The 19,661-nt window shown below is 43.8% G+C and overlaps 1 protein-coding gene and 1 pseudogene across 1 annotated transcript; one reads left to right on the top strand and one right to left on the bottom strand.

Moving 5' to 3' along the window:
* Positions 1 to 6,671: 6,671 nt before the first annotated feature.
* On the top strand, positions 6,672 to 8,104 carry LOC112920656 (elongation factor 1-alpha 1 pseudogene; annotated as a pseudogene).
* A 42-nt stretch (positions 8,105 to 8,146) lies between these two features.
* CD300H (CD300H molecule) lies at positions 8,147 to 15,598 on the bottom strand. The gene is made up of 3 exons (XM_025999689.2): positions 15,424 to 15,598; positions 12,292 to 12,649; positions 8,147 to 11,490 (listed from the first exon to the last, which is right to left on the bottom strand). The coding sequence occupies exons 1-3, from the start codon at positions 15,461 to 15,463 to the stop codon at positions 11,334 to 11,336; spliced, it is 555 nt and encodes a 184-aa protein (XP_025855474.2). The 5' UTR covers positions 15,464 to 15,598; the 3' UTR covers positions 8,147 to 11,333.
* Positions 15,599 to 19,661: the final 4,063 nt, after the last annotated feature.

The raw sequence follows: 19,661 nt of genomic DNA, 5'->3' as shown, positions 1-19,661 counted from the left end.
CATTAGCAGCTGAAAACGACAAACATTTCTTATCTCATACTTCCTGAGAGTCACAAATATGAGAGTGGCTTATCTGGGTAGCTGTGGCTCAGGGTATCTCTTGAACGAAGTTGCAGTCAAGATGTTGACCAAACTATACTCATCTGAGGGCTAGATTGACCTGGAGGATCTGCTTCCAAGATGGCATGCTCACATGCTGGTTGGCAGGAGACCTTAGCTCCTGGCTCTATAAACTGCAGGAGTGTCTTCATAATATGGCAACTAGCTTCTCCCAGAGGGAGTGATCCAAGAAAGAGCAAGGCACAACATGTTTATGATTTATCCTTGGAAGTCATATGCCATTACTTCTGCCATATATGTGGACCCCACACCCACCCGGATAGAATGCAGAAGAGCCCTGCCTGAGGATGTGGATATCTGATCTGAGTGGTGACTTGGAAAGGATATCACTTCCTAAAATACCAGTAAGCTGCGTATTTATGATTTGTGCAATTTCCTGTTCTGGTGTAACACTGCAATAAAAGAACTTATTTTTTAAAATATTTTATTTATTTATTAATGAGAGACACATAGAGAGAGCGGCAGAAACACAGGCAGAGGGAGAAGCAGGCTCCATGCAAGGAGCCCAACGTGGGACTCGATCCCGGATCTCCAGGATCAGGCCCCGGGCTGAAGGCGGCGCTAAACTGCTGAGCTATTGGGGCTGCCCATCAATAAAAGAAATTAAAGACCAAAAACCGAAACGTGAAAGTATACCTCTCAAACTTTGCTTGAGCCTTTGGGGGAGGTTTGCTGTTTGTTGGTCTTTATTCACAGGGCAAAGAGTTTGCACAATCCCCCTCCCAGACCCCGCTACCTTGCCAAAAGCTCAGTCAACAAAGTGACCGGAAGCATATTATAAGTGATGATGTCAAGACTCAAACCCTGATTCCTCTGGCATGACTGCTCAAGTGCTTTCCCCTCATACCATGCCTGGCAGGGAGACAGTGGCCAAGAGCCAGCAAGAGGGAGAAGCACCATCTTCAGACCCATGAAGCGGAATGAAAGGGTTAGGCAACTGGTGGCCATTGTAACCCAAATTGAGAACTTGTCAGGGACTCAGTGTTTCTCGAGTCTTCTCAGCCCACCACCATCTCTGCTTCTCTCACTTCCCCAGTGCATCTTTCTTTTGGGAAAACACTTCAGTGTCTGCGGCTCCTGGCTGAGCTATGAAGGTGGAAGATCCACCAGGCAAACAGAGCAATTACTACAGAAACTTGACTTTAGCTTTGAGTACGTGCTGTGACGGTTAGTGTTATGTGTTCATTGGCCATGGGCTGCTCAGGTGGAACATTATCTCTGAGTGTGTCTGAAAGAATGTTTCTGGATGAGATTAGCATTGAATTTCTGGACTCAGTGAGGTAGGTTGCTCTCCCCTGGGTATGTGGGCCTCATCTAATCTGTAGAGGGTCTGAGTAGAATGGGATGATCAGCTGAGGAGGAATTCACCCCTTGCTGCCTGGTGGCTTCATTTGGGAAATCTACACTCCTCCAATCCACCCTCTGTACTCCCGGCTTTCAGACTTTTGAACTTGGAATGAATTACACCACCGGTTTTCTTGGCTACTCCTCAGCTCCCATCACTGTGGGATCCTATTCCTTACAATAAGCTCTTCATATACATATTTTTCCTATCAGTCTATTTCCAGGGAACCCTGACCAATACACGTGTGTATTTGACCCTGTGACAATTTACTTCTTCAAACCCCAACCCTGTGCATGAGGACCTAAAACATGAAGATCCATGTAAGGACTCAGCAGCAAGATGGAAAACCTCACGACTTCCTCTCACCTGCAGTATGACCTCCCATGTCATCTCCCAGAGTTGATGGAATGTAGGTGCTTCAAGGGGCTGCAACAGAGACACACAGAGTAAAGAGATGCCTTTGGTGCTAAAAGGTGGTTTTATTAAAGCTCGGGGACAGGACTTGTGGGCAGAAAGAGCTGCACTGGGGTCATGAGGAGTGGCCCATTATATCCTTTCAAGCTGGGAGGGGTGTAGGGATAGGGTAAGTCTCTAAGGAATTTTGGAAGAAAGGCTTCCAGGACCTTGAGGGGGGGCGTTGCTATTGTTGGGGAAAGGTCATTTACTACTGTCTAATAAAATCTGAGTCATGAGACCCTTCAGATGTACATCAGTGGGTCGTACGCTTGGGGGATGATTGCCAATATGTATCTTGGGGAGTAGAGATAAAGGAAGTTTCCAAAGGAATTTTTATATGTTGAAGTAGACTTATACTGGGAGTTGGGCTAAGATTGCCTTTTGCCCTTAGCAAAGCATTAACATCAAGGCAGCTGAGTCCCTAGAGGAAGGTCACTCTGCCTGTTTTAAGGACTTGTCCATGGACTGTAGGTGTTAAGGACATTTAATAATTTCTCTTCTGCCTTTGTTTCCCATATCAGTCACCACACCAAGTTCCAAGTCAGCTGACCATGTTCAGTAGAGTCTTTGAATCAGCTAGGAGGGACTCAGCTGCTGGGAGGCAATCTTGTTAGAGTAGAATTATTTTCAAGTCCTTGAAGAAGGTCTGTTGGAAGTTCTGCAAATGACCACTATCATTATCTTTTGGTGGCTTGAAGAACTGCCACAATGGGCTCTGGTTGTTACAGTCATTTTCATCCATGAGGTTGGGAAATAGGAATGGCCTTTTTGTCCTTGAGTATCAGGTCATGTCATGATCCCCCCAGATCCTTCCAGACAGAGGGGGAGGCCTCAAGGAAAGTCTCCAGCCCCTTGGAAAAAAAGATATTTGGTTTCCAGTGAGATAGATTAGAGCTCAGGTTTAGGGGGAATTGACATCTCTTTATTTAAATTTTCTTTGATTTCTGTCATCAGCATTTTGTAATTTTTGGCAATGCCTAACCAGTACATATTTTGCTAAGTTTATACCTAAGCATTTCATTTTCTCTGGAGTAGATGTAAATGGAAGGGCATTTTTAATTTTGGTTTCCATATGTTCATTTGTTAGCATATGGAAATATGATTGATTTTTGTGTGTTCATCTTGATGAACTCACCTCTCAGTTCTATAGAGTTTTGTGGATTGCTTGAGATTTTCTACATAGACAATTATGTCATCTGCAAAGAGGGACAGATTTATCCTTCTTTTCCATTCTCTATGCCTATATGTCTTTTTCTGGCCTATTGCAATATCCAGAATTTCCAGGGCTAAGATGAATAACAGTGGTAAGAATGGACATCTCTGCCTTACTCATGATCTTAGAGGAAAAAAGCATTTAGTTTTTCATCATTAAGTATAATGTTAGCTGTACTTTTCCTCTATTTTTTTAATTTTTTAAAATTTATTTATTTATTTATGAGAGACACAGAGAGAAAGGCAGAGACACAGGCAGAGAGAGGAGAAGCAGGCTCCATGCAGGGAGCCCGATGTGGGACTCGATCCCAGGACTCCAGGATCATGCCCTGGGCCAAAGGCAGATGCTCAACCACTGAGCCACCCAGGCGTCCCTATACTTTTCCTTTAGATCATTTTTATCAAGTTGAGCAAATTCCCTCTATTCTTATTTTTATGTGTTTCTTTTTATTTATGAGTGGGTATTGGAGTTTGTCACAGACTTTTTCAGTGTCATTTGATATGATCTTATGATTTTTCTTCTTTAGTTTGGTATAGTGGTTACAATGACTGGCTTTTCAATGTTGAACTAGCCTTGCATACCTCACTCCCTCATGGTGTATAATTCTTTTTATACATTGCTGGATTCCATTTGGTAATATTTTGTGGGGGATGTTTATCTATGTTCATGAGACCTAGTGGCCTTTGGTTTGTTTGTACTGTTTTTGTCAAGTTTGGTATCAGGATAATACCTGCTCTATATAGTGAATTGGGAAGTGTTCGTTCTTATTCTCTCTTGTAGGAAAGATTGCTTTTGGTGTCATATCCAATATATGCTTTTGGTGTCATATCCATTCCCCAAAGTGGAACCGCTGGATCAAAATTAGGGTTAATTTGTCTTAAATGTTTAGTAGAATCCTGTAGTGAATATGGACCTGGATATTTCTTTTTTTGATGTTTTAAAATCACATACTTCATTTCTGTCATGGTTACTGGACTTATTGAGGGTGTTTATTTCATGTTGGTTGAGTTTGTGTAGCTTGAGACTTTGAAGACATTGGTCCATTTCTTCTGAGTTGTCAAATTTATGGGTATAAATTTGTTTGCACCATTTTCTTTTTATCTTTTAATGGTTTCAGGATCTTAGTAATACCCCAATATTATTTGATAGTGACGATGGTACTTTCCCTCTTTGCTCTTTGTCAGTCTTTTTTTTTTAATTGGAGTTCAATTTGCCAACATATAGCATAAAACCCAGTGCTCATCCCTCCAAGTGCTCCCCTCAGTGCCCATCACCCAGTGCTCTTTGTCAGTCTTGCCAGAGGTTTATCATTTTTATTATTGTTAAATACTGGAGTTTTGTTTCACTGATTTTCTCTATGTTTTCCTGTTTTCAAACTATTGATTTCTGTCATTGTGCTGTACATCACATCCCTGATACTTATTTACCTTATAACTGGAATCTTATGCTTTTTTTTTTTTTTTTAAGTAGGCTCTTTGCCCATTATGGAGCCCCACGTGGGGCTTGAACTCACAACTCTGAGATCAAGACTTGAGCCTAGGGGATCTCTGGGTGGCTCGGCAGTTTGGCACCTGCCTTCAGTCTGGGGCATGATCCTGGGGTCCCGGGATTGAGTCTTGCATCAGGCTCCCTGCATGGAACCTGCTTCTCCCTCTGTCTGTGTCTCTGCCTCTGTGTGTGTGTATGTGTGTGTGTGTGTGTGTGTGTGTGTGTGTGTGTCTCATGAATAAATGGGTAAAATCTTAAAAAAAAAAAAAAGACTTGAGCCTAGAGCCTGATATCAAGAGCTGAGATGAGATCAAGTGTTGGACACTGAACCGACGGAGCCACCCAGACACCCCTGAAATCTTCCTCCTGACCACCTTCCTCCAATTCTATCTCCTACAACTTCTGCCTCTGGTAACCACAAGTCTGATCTTTTGCTATGATATTGGTTGTTTTCTCTTTTTGTTTTTTAGATTCAACATATGAGATCACAATGTATTTCCCTTTTTCTGACTTATTTTGCTTAGTGTAATGCCTTCAGGGTCCATCCATGTTGTTGTAAATGGTAGGATTTCATCATTTTTTATGCCTGAACAATGTTCCACTGCATATCCATACCACAGCTCCTTTATCTACTGAAATTTAAATTGTTTCCATATCTTGGCTCTTCTAAATAATGGTACTGTAAACATAGCAGTACAAATGTCTTTTCAAGTTTGTATTTTCATTTCCTTTGGCTATATTCCCCAAAGTGGAACTGCTGGATCATTTTGTATTTCCATTTTTAATTTTTTGAGATTCATCTGTACTGTTTTTTTATAATGGCTGCACCAATTTACATTTCCACCAACCACCATGGAAGGGTTCCTTTCTCCCCACATCCATTGGCAGCATTGGTTATCTCTTGCCTTTTTGCTGTTGGCCATCTAACAGGTGTTTGTATTTTCCTAATGACTAGTGATCCTGAGCATCTTTTCATGTCTCTTGACCCTTCATATATCTTTTTTAGAGAATTGTCTATTCGGATCTTTTACCCATTGTTTAGGTTAGATTATTTTGGCTCTTGAACTGTATGAGTTCTTTGTATATTTTCGATATTAACCCCTTATGAGATAGATGGTTTGCAAATATATTTTCCCAACAATGGGTTGTTTCTCACATTGTTGATGGTTTCTTTAGCTATGCAGAAGCATTTTAGTTTAATGTAGTCCTACTTGTTTCTCTTTCCTTTTGTTGCTTATGCTTTTGGTGTCATATCCAAAATATCCTCACCAAGACCCATGTCAAGGAGCTTCATTCCTGTTTTCTTCCAGGAGCTTCATGGTTTCAGGTCTTACACTGAAGTCTTTAATCCATTTTGAGTTAATTTTTGTGAATGGTGTAAAAAAAGGAGCCCAGTTTCATTCTTTTCCATGTGAATATCCAGTCTATCCCAGCACCGTTTGTTAAAGAGACTGCCTTTTCCCCCATTGTGTATTCTTGGTTCTTTTGTCAAATATTAGTTGAAGATATAGACTTGGGTTTATTTCTGGGCTCTCCATTCTGTTCCACTGGTCTGTTTGTTTGTTTGTATGTCAGTATCATACTGTATTGCTGACTATCGCTTTATGATGTAGCTTGAAATCAGGAAATATGATGCCTCTTGCTTTGTTCTTTTTTCTCAGGATTGTTTTGGCTATTCAGGGTTTATTGTGGCTCCACATAAATTTTAAGAATTTTTCCCCTGCTACTATAAAAAATATCACTGGAATCTTCTTCATAGGGATTGCATTGAATCTATAGATGGCTGGTTCTTGGTAAAGTGAGTGATTTCTATTGGATCCTGGACATTTTGGATATTATGTTATGAGTTTCTCAACCCTATTACTCTCTCTTTGTATTTTTTAAAATCTTATTTCTAGGTTTTTTGTTTTGTTTTGTTTTTAAAGAGAGAAACAACATGGAACTACTTTATATGGCTAATGTTAATAGGACACTATGGTAGTGAACACAGATAAGTAAGTAGCCTAATTAGCTTTTTCACAATGGGTTTGCTGCCAGAACACAGGTGTCATGAAAACCACTGCTAAATCTAAACCAAAATGGGAAAGGAAAAAGACTCATATCAACATTGTTGTCATTGAACACATAGATTCGGGTAAGTCTACCACTACTGGCCATCTGATCTACAAATGTGGTGGGATAAACAAAAGAACTATCAAAAAATTTGAGAAGGAGCCTGCTGAGATGGGAAAAGGCTCCTTCAAGTATGCCTGGGTCTTGGATAAGCTGAAAACTGACCATGAACATGGTATCACCATTGATATCTCCCTGTGGAAATTCGAGACCAGCAAGTATGTGACCATCATTGACGCCCCAGGACACAGACTTTATCAAAAACATGATTATAGGCACATCTCAGGCTGACTGTGCTGTCCTGATTGTCGCTGGTGGTGTTGGTGAATTTGAAGCAGGTATCTCCAAGAATGAGCAGACCCATGAGCATGCCCTTCTGGCTTACACACTGGGTGTAAAACAACTAATTGTTGGTATTAACAAAATGGATTCCACTGAACCACCCTACAGTCAGAAGAGATACAAGGAAATTGTTAAGAAAGTCAGCATCTACATTAAGAAAATTGGCTACAACCCCGACACAGTAGCATTTGTGCCAATTTCTGGTTGGAATGGTGACAACATGCTGGAGCCAAGTGCTAACATGCCTTGGTTCAAGGGATGGAAAGTCACCCATAGATATGAGAATGCCAGTGGAATCACACTGCTTGAAGCTCTGGATTGCATTCTGCCACCAACTCGTCCAACTGATAAGCCCTTGAGTCTGCCTCTGCAGGACGTCTACAAAATTGGTGGTATTGGTATTGTCCCAGTGGGCCGAGTGGAGACTGGTGTTTTTAAACCTGGCACTGTGGTCACCTTTACTCCAATCAATGTTACAATTGAAGTAAAGTCTGTTGAAATGCACCATGAAGCTTTGAGTGAGGCTCTTCCTTGGGACAATGTAGGCTTCAATGTCAAGAATGTATCTGTCAGAGATGTTCGTTGTGGCAATGTGGCTGGTGACAGCAAAAATGACCCACTAATGGAAGCAGCTGGCTTCATGGCTCAGGTGATTTCCTGAGCCATCCAGGCCAAATCAGTGCTGGATATGGACCTGTGCTGGATTGTCACACAGCTCACATTGCTTGCAAGTTTGCTGAGCTAAAGGAGAAGATAGATTGTCATTCTGGAAGATGGTCCCAAGTTCTTGAAATCTGGGGATGCTGTCATTGTTGATATGGTTCCTGACAAACCTATGTGTGTTGAGAGATTCTCTGACTATCCTCCTTTGGGCCATTTTGCTGTTCTTGACGTGAGACAGATGATTGCTTTGGGTGTCATCAAAGCAGTGGACAAGAAGGCAGCTGGAGCTGGTAAAGTCACGAAGTCTGCCCAGAAAGCTCAGAAGGCTAAATGAATATTATCCCCAATACCTGCCACCCCAGTATTAATCAGTGGTGGAAGAATGGTTTCATAACTGTTTGTGTCAATTGGCCATTTAAGTTTAATAGTAAAAGACCGGTTAATGATAACAATGCATCGTAAAACCTTCAGAAGGAAAGGAGAATGTTTTGTGGACGATTTGCTTTTGTGTGTGTGCATGTGTGGCAGTTTTAAGTTATTAGTTTTTAAAATTAGTACTTTTTAATGGAAACAACTTGACCAAGAATCTGTCACAGAATTTTGAGACCCATTAAAACAAAAGTTTAATGAGAAAAAAAAAAGTGTATAGCCTAATTAAATAGAACAGAGCACTCATAAACAGACCTGTTTTTACATGGATACTTGATATAGCTCAGGTAAAGGAGGAAAGAAGGAAAAGCAATAAATATGTTGGAATATGTGGTTATTCACATGGGGAAAAAGAAAGTGGCTTCAACTTCACATCACACAAAAAAGAATCAATCCCAGATGGATCAAGGACCTAATGTGAACTGCAAAATTTTAAACTACATAGAAAAAATATAGGAGGATATTTTTATAACTTTGTGATAAGAAGGTTTTCTTAAATATGGTATAAAAGAGCAAATATAATAATTTTGATGAATTTGGGAACCCAAGTGGCTCAGTAGTTGAGCATCTGCCTTCAACTCAGGGCATGATCCCAGAGTCCTGAGATCAAGTCCCACATTGGGCTCCCTGCAGGGAGCCTTCTTTTCCCTCTGCCTATGTCTGCCTCTCTCTGTGTGTCTCCCATGAATAAATGAAGTATTAAAAAGATAATAATTTTGGTGAATTCAGATACACTAAAGTTAAGTAGTATATTTATGAAAAGACTCTAGAGTGAAAAGATAAGCCACAAATTATGTGAGCACATATTTGAAAGGCATAATCGATAAAATTTCACCAGCAAGAGTATGAGTCCTATCATTCAGGAAGGAAAAGAGAAACCCAAGCAAGATGGGCAAAACTTGAACAGAATAGCAAGTGAAAAGGTCCTCAACATTATGGCAGCCAGAGATGCTCAAATTAAAACCACAAGAAGTAAAAAAAAAAAAAAAAAAAAAAAACCACAAGAAGTTTGGGAAAGGCCACCTCCTGCCTAACTCTTACTTGGGCACATAGAATGTGCCTGGGGCCTGGAACATTTCCTCACTGAGAGAAAAACAACCCACACAGACTGTGCTGGGTTTATTACTTTTTGTGGGAATATTTTTCAGGCTCACTGAGAGCGCCTTTGTTCTGCTGAAGTGCATGAGTCAGTGACCCTTAGCCACATCCCAGTAGGAGCCAGGGTTCCTCAGGACCAGTGGGGTACATGTAGACCCATGGCCCACACTGGCTGCAGAGTGGATGCGCTGGCCATGGGCGACCAACGTACCACCTGAATCCCTCTCTCTCTCCTCTGCTGTAAGTAAATGCTGTACCCCTTGAGCCTGTGTGCCTCTTTTCTGTTCTCAGTGACCTCAAATCCTGCACTAGCCTCTTTCCTGCTTGAAACTACCTACGTTTTGACCTTGGCTGATGCGAGACCCGATCCCAGATCCCGGGATCATGCCCTGAGCCAAAGGCCACTCTGTGGATGGTGAAATGAAGAAACTATTTCAAGTTGGCAAAAACTGAAAATTAAAATGTCACAAACCAAGTAGTCACACGGAAGGGCAGGTCAATAGGAACCCTCAATCCTAGATGACGGGTTTAGAAAGTCATTTGGTATTATCTAGTGTGGTTGAGTGCGCACAAACCTAAAACCTAGCAATTCCATCCTTAAGTATATACCCTAGTGAAGTCATTTCACTTATGTACTAGGTGACCTGTGCAAAAATGTTCATGGCAGCACTGGCTGAGGAATAGCCCCAGATGGGCAAAACCCAAAGCCATCAACAATCAACAGAAAAATGAGTAAATAAGATGTGGTATACCTTATCTTCTCTAATCTGAAGGTCCGTGTGTCTGGGCAGCATATCAAAAAGCATGAAGGGCTGAAGTTTCTCTTGGTGAGTGTCCTCACAGGAGGAAGGACACCCCAAGGACAACACTGAGCATGGTCAGGAGTAAGGGCACCTCCAGAAAGGCCAGGAGAAGTAAGTGGACCTTGCTGGCTAGGGACCTGTAGGGGACACAGTAACAGACAGTGAGCTGCCTCTTTGAGAAGAGGACCCAGGTCCTTCCTTCCTTCCCCCCTTGTCTCTCTGATCCAAGACCTTGTGGACATAATAACCCACATTTGGGCCAGATGTGGATATCTGGATATATTCAGCCCCAAGCCCTCAGCTCAGCAGCTGACTTTGGACATTAGATGGGCTGATACTGAGAGGAGAGAGAGGTTTTGCCCAGGCAGGACCTGGCTTCCAGAAACAGATTCTTCACCCTAAGCCCCACCCTTCCTTCTGCCATCCATGCTCCCAGGACCTCAACTTAAGTTGGGACTGTTTTTTATTTCTCACAGGTCAAATCTCGTTTATGAACCAATCCTCAAGTGAATGCCTTGAGTCATCTTCACATCTGATCCTATGGAGCTCCTCTCCTGGAGATCTCCACCACTCAGAAGACTGCCCCCTCAAAGCTTGCCTAGCCTATCAACATCTACCTGACTCCCCAGATTCCTGCCCCACTGGTCTGGGTCAGGACATTCACCAGTGCCCTGAGCTTTGCCTTTGCTCAGACCTTCCATGCTCCCTCCCTCCCCTGCCTGAGACTCTCACCCAACAGGCCGTCCCTGTCTTCTGTCACCCCATCTTATGGACTTTCATCCACTCTTCTTCATCATCCTCCTTATAAATTGATATTTGTTTCTTTATTTCCTGAAACCACCCGTTAGAATATAAAGGCTGTGTTTTGTTGACTGCTTTATCCCCAGCACCTAGAAATAAGCCTGGCACTCCATAGGCTTTTGATGAATATTTGGTGAATGGATGGAGAAAGGACAGGATGTTGAATTGAGAGGATGCACTGCGGGTTCTCGGGAGGGCAAGGTCACTGAAAAGCAGTCCCTCACCTTGCACCCTTTTAGCCAACCAGGCTGTTCTTGGTGGTCTCTGCTAGCAAGTAAGGAGTCCTATGAAGTGCTTCCCCTGTTCACCCCAGCCAAGAACCATGCACATCTACATTATGTGCACTTGTGTGTGTGATATATTTCATTACTTTTTTTTATACCAGTCTTTGGCAATAAGGTGAGAAGAGATAGAAGGTTTGAGGCCAGAAGTTCCTCCTTCTTTAGTCTGAGGGGCGGTATCTTCAGGACAAGATATCGTTGTCTTCATCAGGTCGACTCTGTTTCCCACAAATTGCCCACTGAGGCCTGTTCACCCAGAGGACAGCACTTAGCATAGTCAGAAACAGGGGCACCTTCACGAGTATGAGGAGCAGGAAGTGAACACGGCCAGGCAGGGACCTGTAGGAAGGACACGGTGATTGACAGGAGTTTCCTCCTCGACAGGACAGCCCAGGCTCTGCCTCTCCCCCAGCCATTGTGCTCAGGTCCTGTGGTCTCACAAGTCAACATCAATGTCAACGCTGGTTGGTACCAGGGCTTCACAGCCTTGCACTGAGGGCCACAGACTCCTGTCCTTCAGCTCAAGACTCAATCTTGAGTGTCAGGACACAGCAGACTCATGAAGATGAGGTGGTAAGGAATGGAGAGGAAGAGCGATGAGGGGACCCAGTAGACTTTGGCTCCCAGAAACAGCTTTCTGAATCTGTAGCCCTCAACACTCACGGGAACTCAGCTCCTGCTGGCCCCAACTTTGAGGATGAAATGCTCCCTTATAAGCACTCCTCTCTCAAATTAGTCTTGACTCACCTTCAATATGATCATGGGAGTAACTCTTCTGTTTAAGCTGCTCAACAATATCGACCCCCAGGAGAGACGTCCCCAAGCTCAGCTCATGGCCAATCACCTCACCCCCTGGGCCCCAGTACTTGTCATACTCACACCCTCCTCTACCCTCATGGGCTCCCACACATACTGTCTCACACATGCATGCACACACATGCTCTTTCATACTCACACACACCCCCATCACCCACATTTCCCACACAGTCACACCTAAACAGCACACTTGGTCTTGAGTCTCTGAGGCCCAAACCCTAGGCTTGGTTCTTTTCTTCTGAGTTGAGATTTCCTCAAATGCTCTGAGGGATTAGCTCAGATCCCTTTTTCAATGGTAGCCAAGAAAAGAAGGGAGGATCTTACCTGGGGGAAACAAACACTTGAACTTGGAAAAAGAGGTCAGGCAGGAAGCCAAGGAGTCCCTCTTCATGCAATATTGTCGCAATCCCACACCTATATTTTCCCGCATCGTCTGCAGTGAGGTTCTTCAAGGTCACAGTGAAGGTGAGGTCCCCAGAATGGTCCACGATGGACACATGGTCACTCCTCACCTCTTCCTCAGACCCTGTGGTGGCCACAATCTGGTTCCAAAGGAACAAGCATGGTTGTCGGCACCAGTATTTAGTAAATGTCTTGTATTTCTCCTCATACCGACACTGCACACTCAGGGATCCCCCAACGGTGCCCATCGCAGTGCTGGGACCACTCAGAGACGAACAGCCTGAAAGATACCATCGATATTTTCTTCACCTGAAGAGCATGAGCTGAAAGGACCTCGGGGAGGTCAGGTCCCCTGGTCCTGAAACCAGGGGAACCCAGAAGTTACCCTGGGGCTGAAGGATGGAGGATTCAGGAACCAGGAATGTATAGGGTGTTGGCAGACACAAGGGGAAGACCTGAGGAGATGCCTGGTACAGGATTCTGAGACTCAAGAGGTCATGCTCAGCCTGTGTGGGCTCAGCCAACTCAGAATGTAGGGGGAGAGGATGATTTTGGGTGGCCTCAGACAGGTTCTGGGTCTCCAGATGTGTCAGTTCTGAGAGGAAACAGCTGTGCCCATCAATCATCAAGAACGAAGTAACACCACTGAGTATACTCTGAATGGATGGATGGATGGAGGGAGGTATGGATGGACAGATGGAACAGGAAACAGGAAACAAGCATGGGAACCAAGTAAGTCTAAATGAAGTGCTGAAATCTAGATGAAGGCTTCAGCTTCTGGCTACATCCCCTCCGCAAATGATTATCTGTAGCCCCCAAGCTTATAAACCCCCGCTTGTATAGGTGGAACCACCTGCTCAGAGGTCTGGGTCACCCTCCTGGGTATTGGCCAGGAGGTACAAAAGAAGCCATCAGGAAGGGGTTCGTTGTGGTTTAATTAAGGGCATCCACACCTGGATTTCCCTCCCGAGACGGAATCCTGTGGCAACACTTGCCATCACTTAACCTCTTTAGGGACCATGGCTTGCCCTAGGCCTCATCTCTAGCTCTCCTGCCATCTCCAAAGTTTTAGCATTGTCCCCACTCCTCCAGTCACCCTGGAAGCTCCAGTTTTAAATAATCAGGACCTAGTCCCCTAAACTCTGTGCTTTCTGCCCAAGGAGCTATGCTGGTCTGACACCTGAGGGGTCCTCATTACTCCAAGACATGCTCTTGTCTGACCTGCTCTTAACAAGGAAGGATGGTAACCCCGAGGGCAAATGGATACTCGGAAACAATTTGAGCAAAAGAGCAAACTTCTGAAAAAGAATTGTGCATGGACTCTACCAACCTAGCCTCCATTTGTCTGTCCATCTATCCATCTCTCCACCCATCCATCCATTCTTCTCTCCTTCCATCCACCTATCCAGGCAGTATATGGGTCTTCATCCATAGATACTGAGGCTTTTGCTATTTTTGTTCTACAATTAGAAGAAACTCTGTATTTTTTTGCTTCTTCATTTTAAATACCTTGCATTTTCTCAATGCATTTCCCAACAAGCAAGCTCAAGTGGCCCACTGATCGATATTCTCCATCACAAGGATGTCTGCCTCTCCCACCAATAATCTACAAAGCAGTGGCTCTCAACCAGGGGTGATGTTGCCCACCAGGAAACATTTGGCAATGTTTGAAGACATTTTTGGTTGTCTTGAGGTGGGGAGTTGCTCCTGGCATCCAATGGGTGCTGCTGCTAAACATGCTACAGGGCACAAGGGAGCCCCTTGACACAGAATGATCCAGCCCCAATGTCAACAGTGGGGAGGTTAAGGAAGTACACTCATGGAGGCAAAATGCCCCAGGGTGAGGCCCTCCAGACCCAGGCTGGGGGCTGGGATGAGTGGGGGTGACAGCACTGAACCTTCTCTGGGCAATTGCTGCGGCCCCAGGCTCAGGCTGTGGAGGCACCTGAGTGGGGGTATGGGGACCTTCAGGGCAGGGTTCCTACCTGGCCTCTTCTTTCAAGTTGCTCAACCTTTAAAGGTCTAATGTGTTTGTCTATTCAGTCATCTTTATCATGCAGAGTATCTTTATGTTCTGAATTTTAGTGTCCTTCTTTGGAAGTGATATTTTAAGGGCTTTGGTGCACCTTGATTAATGTAGCTGGGGGTGAGGGAAATTATTTTTTCCTGCTTGGGCTCTGAAGGTTGGCTCTGACATCAGCTTACTTTGTATTCTAATTGCTACATTTGTGCTTTTACAGGACCAGAGCAAACTGGTGAGTTGTCTTGATTTTTCCCCCCTTTTATAATAAATCATTTTCCCTCCAGTGTTCCAAAACCAAAAAGAGAGAAGCCGTTTTATGGGAACTCTCAGACTAGGACTGACCACAAGTCTCCAGCAGTGTCACTGTCACTGTGTACAGGGGCTTGGAGTACAGGGCCCCTGGGGCCAGCCTAGACCTGTCAGAGGCAAAGGGCCCCCATGGTGGCAGGGTGGTTGTCGGTCCCTGGGACATATAAATGTTTATTCACAAGGAGGCTTCTCTAGTAAGTGACCATTGCATTATTAAAAAAAATAATAAAAAGTGATGACCTTGGAAAGAAGTATTAGAAGAAGAGCAATGACCTTGGAAATAAACGTATTTCTCCTTGAACCTTGGCTGCCTTTTATGAACTGATCTACAGTAAAGAATTTGCATCTCTCTGCATCTTGGTCTCTTATTTTTATAGGATTGTGATAAAAATTGGATTAGATTACAGAGAAAGCCAGGTAGTATAGTGGTTAGCCACTATAGGATCAGCTGTCTGCCCCCCTCCCACTGGGCTGGTGCATAAGACAGTATTCCTGAGTTTCAAAAACGGTGGCAATGATGATTCCAAGTGGTCAAGTTCTGTAGGGCTCAGAACACACTCCCCTGTGGAAGCATCTTACCATTAACTCCTCCTCCTGTTCGCCTGGGCAAGGATTCTCCATGCTCACCTCCTCCCCTCTTAGCTTGTATCCTCATCTCTTCCCTTCCCATCATCAGCCTTGCCCCACACCATTGTCACCCTGACCTGCCCAGCCCCGCTCACCTGGGACGCAGAGGAGCAGCAGAGCTGATGGCAGCCACATGGTCCTGTCCTTCTGCTGTCTCTCCAGCTGCAGCTCAACTTGTCTCCCTCTTCTGCTTTTCTCACCCAAGGGCAGCTCACCCAGGGGCAGCTCAACTTGTCTCCCTCTTCTGCTTTTCTTGGCATTTCTCTGCTTCCTTCTTCAGCCTCTTGGTTCTGTTCTCAGAGTTGCTCAGAAAATGGGGGAAGCGAGGGGCTCAGGGCATCATGTGGTCAGCTGAGGATTCGCTAAAGTTCATCCTCAGAAACACATCTCAATGCACAGATCTTTTTTCTGTTTCCCATGAAGAGGATGCCCTCACTGTGACTTCACCCGCAGCTGACACACCCATCTTCCATGCAGCTGAGTGGTCACAGCTGACTTCCAGCTAGCTTTTCCCAGCAAGCCTCCACTCTGCCTCCCATCTCTGAATAGCAAATGTTCTGTGGCTGGCATGGCTGGCATGAGCGGTCCTGAGCAGAACAGGCATGACAAAGCCTTCTCTGGACAAGACCAGCTGCTATTTGCAGGGTCCAGTGCAAAATGAAAATGCCTTTGTCCCAGAATTATCAATGATTTCCAGATGTTGACAAAGGAGCACTAAATTAAGCCCTTCTGAGGGGGCCTGAGCCATCCCCCATGTGGATTCCCTTCCAAACCTTCTTGGGTCCTGCCACCCCAGCGTGGACTGAGCCTTGGAGGCAAGGGCTTTCTCACCCTGCTTGGACCCTGACCCCCATGCCCAGCTATCCCTCACTGAGACTCCCTCCACACTTTGCCTGGACACCAAGCCCCTATATTATCATCTTATGTTTCATAACACAAATTGTCCATTGACTCGATGCCTTAAAAGATAAAGATTTTGCATCTCACCTTTTGTCCTCCTTTCTCTTCCCAGTCTTGATTTTGTCAGCATCGTGTTCTTTGCACCTGCGATATTTATAATCTCTTCTGTAATATTTCCCATCATTGCTTAGGGGTTGTTCCTTTTTTTTTTTTTTTGTATATTTCTTTATTGGAGTTCAATTTGCCAACATATAACATAACACCCAGTGCTCATCCCGTCAAGTGCCCCCCTTAGTGCCCGTCACCCAGTCACCCCATCCCCCAGCCCACCTCCCTTTCCACCACCCCTTGTTCATTTCTCAGACTTAAAAGAGTCTCTCATGTTCTGTCTCCCTCACTGATATTTCTCACTCATTTTCTCTCCTTTCTCCTTTATTCCCTTTCACTATTTTTAATATTTCCCAAATAGCTGAGACCATATGTTTGTCCTTCTCTGATTGACTTATTTCACTCAGCATAATACCCTCCAGTTCCATCCACGTCGAAGCAAATGGTGGGTATTTGTCGTTTCTAATGGCTGAGGAATATTCCATTGTATGCATAGACAACAGCTTCTTCATCCATCATCTTTCGATGGACACCGAGGCTCCTTCCACAGTTTGGCTATTGTGGACATTGCTGCTAGAAACATCGGGGTGCAGGTGTCCCGGCATTTCACTGCATCTGTATCTTTGGGGTAAATCCCCAGCAGTGCAACTGCTAGGTCCTAGAGCAGGTCTATTTTTAACTCTTTTAGGGACCTCCACACAGTTTTCCAGAGTGGCTGTGCCAGTTTCCATTTCCACCAACAGTGTAAGAGGGTTCCCCTTTCTCCACATCGTCTCCAACATGTGTTGTTTCCTGTCTTGTTAATTTTCCCCATTCTCACTGGTGTGAGGTGGTATCTCATTGTGGTTCTGATTTGAATTTCCCTGATGGCAAGTGATGCGGAGCATTTTCTCATATGCTTGTTGACCATGTCTATGTCTTCCTCTGTGAGATTTCTGTCCATGTCTTTTGCCCATTTCATGATTGGATTGTTTGTTTCTTTGCTGTTGAGTTTAATAAGTTCTTTATAGATCTTGGAAACTAGCCCTTTATCTGACATGTGATTTGCACACATCTTCTCTCCCATTCTGTAGGTTGTCTTAGTTTTGTTGACTGTTTCTTTTGCTGTGCAGAAGCTTTTTATCTTGATTAAGTCCCAACAATTCATTTTTGGTTTTGTTTCCCTTGCCTTCATGGATGTATCTTGCAAGAAGTTGCTGTGGCCAAGTTCAAAAAGGGTGTTGCCTGTATTCTCCTCTAGGATTTTGATGTATTCTTGTCTCACATTTAGATCTTTCATCCATTTTGAGTTTATCTTTGTGTATGGTGTAAGAGAATGGTCTAGTTTCATTCTCCTGCACGTGGCTCTCCAATTTTCCCAGCACCATTTATTGAAGAGACTGTCCTTTTTCCAGGGGATAGTCTTTCCTGCTTTGTCGACTATTAGTTGACCATAGAGTTGAGGGTCCACTTCTGGGTTCTCTATTCTGTTCCATTGATCTATGTGTCTGTTGTTGTGCCAGTACCACACTGTCTTGATGATCACAGCTTTGTAGTACAACCTGAAATCTGGCATTGTGATGTCCCTGGCTCTGGTTTTCTTTTTCAATATTCCCCTGGCTACGCAGGGTCTTTTCTGATTCCACACAAATCTTAAGATTATTTGTTCTAACTCTCTGAAGAAAGTCCATGGTATTTTGATACAGATTGCATTAAACGTGTAAATTGCCCTGGGTAGCATAGACATTTTCACAATATTAATTCTGCCAATCCATGAGCATGGAATGTTTTTCCATCTCCTTGTGTCTTCCTCAATTTCTTTCAGAAGTGTTCTGTAGTTTTTAGGGTATAGATCCTTTACCTCTTTGGTTAGGTTTATTCCTAGGTATCTTATGCTTTTGGGTGAAATTGTAAATGGGAGTGACTCCTTAATTTCTCTTTCTTCAGTCTCATTGTTAGTGTATAGAAATGCCACTGATTTCTGGGCATTGAATTTGTATCCTGTCACACTGCCGAATTGCTGTATGAGTTCTAGCAATCTTGGGGTGGAGTTTTTTAGGTGTTCTATGTACAGTATCATGTCACCTTCAAGGAGGAAGAGTTTGACTTCTTTGCCAATTTGAATGCCTTTTATTTCTTTTTATTGCCTGATTTCTGAGGCTAGGACTTCTAGCACTATGTTGAATAGCAATGGTGAGAGTGGACATCCCTGTCATGTTCCTGATCTTAGGGGAAAGGCTCCCAGTGTTTCTTAGGGGTTTTTCTAATTTGAAATATATTAATTGCTGACCACGGCTTCTCTTTTTTCACTATTTAACTTCCCTCGGTTGGCAAAATTTTATCATGATGTGGATTTTCTATTTTTAAAGGGCTCATGGGTGCTGTATTTCATAAGATCTTGCATGCCTCAGACTGTTTGTTGTCAGAATATTCCCAGAATATTCTCTCATTTGCTCCGTAGATGAGAATTGCTCAGCAATTCCGCAGATCATGTAGATTTTCCTTCACCGTCTTCTGGGATGGGGTGTGGTATCACGTCTGAGGCTAGCCTACTTCTGTCTCACACAACATGCTCCTTCTGGTATGATCTTCTGATTGGGTCATTATTCCTGATACCAGGCATTTCATTCTGTCTTTATCCTAGAGGTTCTGTAACTTCATAATATCCTGGGTGTGGATCATCTGTACAGTCCTTTCACCATGTGAACTCTCAATTTCAGCCTGAAAGATCCCCTTATCTCTAGTTTCTAATCCAATTCAGTTGTGTTTTACTTTTGGCTTCTCTTTTCTCCTCTAAGGAAATAGCCAGCAAACATTTGTGCCATCACCTCCTTGTGTCCTGTACCTACATCTGTCTCTCCACATTTTGTATAATCTGTTTATTTAAACGTCTCTTCATGAAATTTCCAAAAGAAACCATGTCGGTGCATTTGCAGGCACATTTATCATTGGGTTTTGGGTTCATTCCCCTCACTGTTTCTTCCTGGCAATGATGTATCTTTTTCCTCTGCTCCTTGTCTTTCTCAGGTCAGCCTGCTTGCTTCTCATTTCTCTATTTTGTACTGCACTGTCTTTACATTTCTAAAGATTCATCCCATTGTCTATCGTTTCCTTGAGATTGACTAGAACTATTCATATGAGCTGATTTTTCTATGGTTCTTTTTTTTTTAATTTTTTAATTTTTTATTTATGATAGTCACAGAGAGAGAGAGAGAGGCAGAGACATAGGCAGAGGGAGAAGCAGGCTCCATGCACCGGGAGCCTGATGTGGGATTCGATCCTGGGTCTCCAGGATCGCGCCCTGGGCCAAAGGCAGGCGCCAAACCGCTGCGCCACCCAGGGATCC

This window comes from Vulpes vulpes, chromosome 2 (assembly GCF_048418805.1).
Source record: "Vulpes vulpes isolate BD-2025 chromosome 2, VulVul3, whole genome shotgun sequence".
NCBI lineage: Eukaryota > Metazoa > Chordata > Mammalia > Carnivora > Canidae > Vulpes > Vulpes vulpes.
The sequence above is the reverse complement of the archived record's forward strand: the minus strand, read 5'-3'. Positions and strand labels throughout refer to the sequence as shown.